The 6,587-nt window shown below is 44.4% G+C and overlaps 1 protein-coding gene across 1 annotated transcript; it reads left to right on the forward strand.

The window, feature by feature from the left end:
• The first annotated feature begins 496 nt into the window (after positions 1-496).
• LOC120063953 (high-affinity choline transporter 1-like) lies at positions 497-6,344 on the forward strand. Its single transcript, XM_039014264.1, has 8 exons — positions 497-680; positions 1,686-1,799; positions 2,509-2,664; positions 2,868-3,016; positions 3,180-3,323; positions 3,459-3,612; positions 4,954-5,171; positions 5,691-6,344. Exons 1-8 carry the CDS (start codon positions 497-499, stop codon positions 6,342-6,344), a joined length of 1,773 nt encoding a protein of 590 aa, XP_038870192.1.
• Positions 6,345-6,587: the final 243 nt, after the last annotated feature.

The following is a 6,587-nucleotide window of genomic DNA, read 5'->3' on the forward strand; positions in this document are numbered from 1 at the left end:
AATGTCTCAGCACTTTATTTTCCTGGTAGGGCGCACGCTCCGGGATGCGTAATGCGCCTTTTACGCACATGTGAAACCGCTGTAGAACATAGCCTTTTCTACATCTGATAAAACATGGTTACAATCACAATCACTGTTTTACTTTAAACATGATTGTTAAAGCCATAATCATTCGTGGGTGTATTATGTAGCCTACATGATTTTGGTCAACATGTAAATAAAACAGTCCACAAAATCTTCAACAAAGGAGTGGAAAGAGAGAGAGCTCAAATTGTCAAATAATATTATAGCCAATACAAATTAAACTAATTATTATTCAGCCAATTAAGTAATAAAACATTTACATCTGTTTGTCTTCAGAAGATACACGTTTGATTGTGCGTCTGATGACCACTTTACCGGGAGTGGCTGAGTGGCTTCTTCCTCTCCATCCCTGACGCAGGTCTCAATGAAACACCGTTCCTCAGGCAGAGACTGATCACGGCAGTGGAAGAGGATGGCCGTCCACGCTGAGGGGATCGTGGCTATAGTGATCTTCTACTTGCTTATTCTGGCCGTGGGGATATGGGCCGCGTGGAAGAACAAGAACTCTGGGGTGTCGGAGGGCCAGGACCGCAGTGAAACCATCATGGTGGGCGGGAGGGACATTGGGTTGTTCGTCGGTGGATTTACCATGACGGGTGAGTTGTGACATGTCTGGAGACTTCGCGAATTGGAGAGAGATTGTGGCAGGGCTGGGTTGGCTTGGGACCAGGCCAACTCAGTTTTGAAATCAGTGAAACAACATTTAATTCATGATTTGGAAACCTACCATTGTTTCCTATGAGGATGGTTTACATTTAAATGTAGACTTCTTCCTAAATTGACTGAATTGTTGGAGAGGAATTGCACATTGCTTTTATTTCCAAATATTTCCGCTGTCAACTTTAGAGACAGTTTAGTGATGGGGAAATTGAAATCAATCATGATAAGACAAATGCCTGTGTGACTGTTTTTCCCCACACAGCAGTCAGACCAGCACCGCGGACCGGTTTTACGCACGGACCTTTATCAATTGTTGCGATAGGCATCGCGAAAATCAATTACCTACATTTCAAAGACAGCTGTTGTATCGAGTTGGAGAACACAATGTATCGACAGGCTATTGTAAATGCACGCCGTCTCATTATCAGAATTATTCCCTTGTTTTAGTGAGAACAACATGAATTGACGCCAGAGTTAATTAAAGACCCAGAGCATTTCCTAACTCATCTCTTTGATGCTATTTTAATAACAGACCCCGGAGGTGCAGGCTTCTATAGGAGCGAAAAGTCATCAATTATTTATTTTCCGCCAGTTACAGAAATACTCATGAAAATAATGGTAGCCTAATTGATCTATGTGAACCGTTTCATAACTTACCACTCCTGACATATTCATTGGCTTTATTAACTGGGAATAACAACTAGGTTATTAACGTTCTGTGATTTATTCGACTAAATGTATTAGATTTGACATTGTTTGTATGATTGGATATTAGTTGTGTGGTTGATTTGAAGGCTACAATGTGGCTCTAAAATTAAGTCTATGAAAAACAGAAAACTATAAAGACATCTCAACAATTTGAAACATTTTTTAGACACGCTTATTAATGTGTGTTAAATCTTTTTATATATCTTTAACTATGTGATGAACCTCTCCTCCAGCTACATGGGTGGGCGGCGGCTACATCAACGGGACGGCAGAGTATGTCTACCTGCCTGACTATGGCCTGGCCTGGGCGCAGGCTCCCTTTGGATACGCCCTCAGTCTGGTAGTAGGTAAGGACACTAACCAATTGTGTTGGGATTCATCATCATCAATGAAGGGTAGTACATAGTACTGTTGTTTCACCAATTTGGTGCCTTTTGAGTATAGTGTAACTTTGAGAGAAAAAAACTAGTTTTATTTCACCAAATTTGTACATTCTGTTCAACTTCATAAAAAAACGAGTTTTCCCATCTCAAGAGGTTAAATATAAAAAATACTATAGTAAGTGCCTATTAGCCTAAGTGTCAAATATATTGACAGGGTTGACTGTAACAGTGTTAAAGATTTCATCTTATATCAGCCATAAATCCCCTTGCTAAAGGGGGAATGGCAGCTTGTTGTCTGCAACAGGGAGGGGTCATTGAATGCCAGCTTTACAAATCATTTAAATTGTGAGAATATTTCTAGCCTGGCTATCTATGGGTAACAGCGTTGACGTGTTATGCTCGACCCTCTCCATTTTTCACCACAAAACACCAGAAAAGGGCCAAAAATAGTAGAACCAGCTCACCTGCTTTTACACTATGATTTGACTATTAGATGTTCATTGTTTCTCACCATAGTAAAACAAGAGTTCACTTCATGTAACAGGGTTGACATTAAAATGAGGCACAGGTTGTGGTTGTTTTTTTAACCTTAAAATGAATCACTAATCATTTTGTGGGACAGCCCAGTAACTCAATGACGATGTTGGTTAATGGTGTCTCTCTCGTGCTCCAGGTGGCCTGTTCTTTGCCAAGCCCATGCGCTCCAGGGGTTACGTCACCATGCTGGACCCGTTCCAGCAGATATATGGGAAGCGCATGGGGGGGCTGCTCTTCATTCCCGCGCTCATGGGGGAGATCTTCTGGTCTGCCGCCATCTTGTCAGCCCTGGGTAGGCTTGGGAACCATACTATTTTAACTCATTATTCAAATGAAAAATCTTTATTGAAAAGGGAAAGATGAGGAAAATGAATACGCTATACATTCTTCAATAATCAGGTGTTAGACTGTAGCACCACATGTTTATTTATTTGACACATCAGACCTGACTTCATACCTGCTGCTGATGTGTGTGTGTCCCTGTGTTTTGTCTAGGAGCTACTCTGAGTGTGATTGTGGACATTGACATCAACATGTCGGTGGTGATCTCAGCCCTGATAGCCATCTTCTACACCCTGGTGGGAGGCCTATACTCTGTGGCCTACACTGACGTGGTGCAGCTCTTCTGTATCTTCCTGGGACTGGTGAGTCCAACACAAAGGGTACTTCCTCCTTTGCCATACAACTCCAGCAAAAAACTGGCTTTGTAGAGCACCGCAGGATGATGTACTCTCCAGCGCTGATCATGGTGCTGAAACCCCCCCCCCCCCCCCCCCTTCCTCTCATCTCTCTCTCGCTCTCTCTCAGTGGGTCAGTGTGCCGTTTGCCCTGTCCAACCCAGCGGTGTCAAGCATCAGTGTGACAGCTAAAGAGGCTGTGTACCAGACACCCTGGCTGGGTAAGATAGACTCAGCAGACACCTGGATGTGGATCGACAACTTCTGTCTTCTGGTATGTCATCAGTCACTATAATCATCAGTCAATTATATTGACTATAATGTAATTATGCTTATGTTTGGAGTATGTATTCATTATAAAGCTGTGTGTTGGTTTGTTGTGTATTGACTGTGGTGTTTCTGTCCCTAGATGTTGGGGGGGATTCCGTGGCAGGTGTATTTTCAACGGGTTCTCTCTGCCTCTTCAGCTACGTACGCCCAGGTTCTGTCCTTCATCGCTGCCGCTGGTTGCCTGGTCATGGCTGTCCCCTCCGTCCTCATAGGAGCGATAGGGGCCTCCACAGGTAAACACACACACGCACACAGGCACGCACACACTCACATATACACAGGCACTCACATACACACACACAAACATTTGTCTCACACATATTTTCTCATTCATTACATTGTTCATATCCATGAATCCACTCACATTTACTAATGGGAAGTATGATCAAAAGCCCCATCTTTCTCTATTAGCTTGTTTCTACAACATAGCTCAGCTCAGATGTATACACCAGCAGGCAGGATACAGTGGGATGTAAACACCAGACGGCTCCTGTCATACAGCATGAAGAGGGATTCATTAGGAGATGTGATTTCTGTCAATATTACATCAGAAGGAAGACTAATTAATTAGGTTGATCTGAAGATTCTTCATCAAAGTCACTGTTAATCAACAGCTGTTTGTTTAAGTCCAGAAGTGAGAAGGAGAGTGAGACTGACTGACTAGGGGTATGACTGACACGGACGAGTGAGGAGAAGGGGGAAGTGGTAGAATGGAGGGGGAGATGAGGTACTCAGATGGCAGATTTATGTTCTGATGTTGTGGTAATTTATTCCTCTGTTGAGAAGCTGTATCTTGCCTGTTGAGATACATGCAGTTCCTGTCTTCACTGATGAAATGACAACGTTCAGAATAGTGTCGTAATATGGCTTCGAGACTAGAGATATTTTCTAACAGACACATTGAATCACATCTGTTGTATGTACGGATTTGATAAACCCTGCCCATATGCATTTGATAAACCCTGCCCATATGCATTTGATAAACCCTGCCCATATGCATTTGATAAACCCTGCCCATATGCATTTGATAAACCCTGCCCATATACATTTGATAAACCCTGCCCATATGCATTTGATAAACCCTGCCCATATGCATTTGATAAACCCTGCCCATATGCATTTGATAAACCCTGCCCATATACATTTGATAAACCCTGCCCATATGCATTTGATAAACCCTGCCCATATGCATTTGATAAACCCTGACCATATACATTTGATAAACCCTGCCCATATGCATTTGATAAACCCTGCCCATATGCATTTGATAAACCCTGCCCATATACATTTGATAAACCCTGCCCATATACATTTGATAAACCCTGCCCATATACATTTGATAAACCCTGCCCATATACATTTGATAAACCCTGCCCATATGCATTTGATAAACCCTACCCATATACATTTGATAAACCCTGCCCATATACATTTGATAAACCCTGCCCATATACATTTGATAAACCCTGCCCATATGCATTTGATAAACCCTGCCCATATACATTTGATAAACCCTGCCCATATACATTTTGGCCCGAAAGTACGTAAACTACTATGTCTGTTGTATTCCGCAGACTGGAACCAGACTACATACGGGGCAATTCCTCCCAAAGAGAAGGACCAATCAGATATGATCCTGCCCATCGTGCTGCAGCACCTGTGCCCACCCTGGATCTCCTTCTTCGGTCTGGGGGCGGTGTCTGCTGCTGTGATGTCATCAGCGGACTCCTCCATCCTTTCAGCCAGTTCAATGTTCGCCAGAAACATCTACCAGCTGGCCTTCAGACAGTCTGTGAGTACACACACACACACACACACACACACACACACACACACACACACACACACACACACACACACACACACACACACACACACACACACACACACACACACACAAACACACAAACACACACACACACACACACACACACACACGCAGACACATGCAGGCACGCACAGTAAACACGCAGGAAACACACAGTAAACACACAGTACACAAACGCACACAGATACAAACATTAAACACTAAAGTCCATATCTAAAGTTTCTGAATAACTTTTTGCCCCAAAACTTCTGGTCCAGTGCTGGGGCCTTCAGGGAATAAATCACTGCCAGATATTCAAATCTAAATACTCAATATGTAGGTTTGTGTCACAAATGAATATCTAACAGAAACTACAATGTTTTATTTATTTATTTAAATGTTCACATAGGTTATTTGCACATATTCAAATACATTAAACAGAAGATAAAGAAACTGAAACAGTCTTGTCCCTCCTCCTCCTTTCCTTCTCCTTAACCCCCATAGGCGACAGACCGTGAGATTGTGTGGGTGATGCGTATCACCATCTTTGTGTTCGGAGCTCTGGCCACGGCCATGGCGTTGCTCACAGGGACAGTATACGGCCTGTGGTACCTGAGCTCCGACCTGGTCTATGTTATCATCTTCCCCCAGCTGCTCAGCGTGCTCTTCATCAAGGGAACCAACACGTACGGCTCGGTGGCCGGCTACGTCTTCGGGCTGCTGCTGCGTATCGGCGGAGGGGAGCCCTACCTCAAACTACCCCCCTTTATCTACTACCCCGGCTGGGTGCAACAGGAGAAGATCCACCACCTGACTGGAGACGTGGAGTACTTCATCCAGCAGCGCTTCCCCTTTAAAACGGTCTCCATGCTGGCCTCCTTCCTGGGTAACGTGGCCTTCTCCTACCTGCTCAAGTACCTGTTTGAGTCTGGGACTCTGTCTCATAAGTATGACTTCATGGATGCTGTGGTGTCCAAACACAGTAAGGAGATCATGGACAAGACCACGTTGGTCAGTAGTGACAACATCATCCTGTCAGAGATGGCGCCGGTCAAAACGCACCTCAGCACCTCACTGGCCGGGACGTTTACGAACACAGAGGCTCTCATTGACGACGAGGAGTCCAGCCCCGAGTCCTTAAACAACGACCAGGAGTAGAGACCAGGACCCAGAGCCAGACCTAGACCCAGAACTGACTAGAACCAGCCCTCCTGGGTACCTACCCTCCTGCAGAATTTTGCTCCAGCCTTGCTCTAACATACCTGACGCTACTAATCAGCTGCTCATCAGGATCTTTAATAGCTCAACCAGGTGTGCTACAGTAGGGCTGGAGCAAAAGCCTGCATACCAATTGCTCTCCAGCAGAAGGGTTAGCCAGCCCTGATGTAGATCCTTGAACCC

Source organism: Salvelinus namaycush, chromosome 19 (genome assembly GCF_016432855.1).
Source record: "Salvelinus namaycush isolate Seneca chromosome 19, SaNama_1.0, whole genome shotgun sequence".
NCBI lineage: Eukaryota > Metazoa > Chordata > Actinopteri > Salmoniformes > Salmonidae > Salvelinus > Salvelinus namaycush.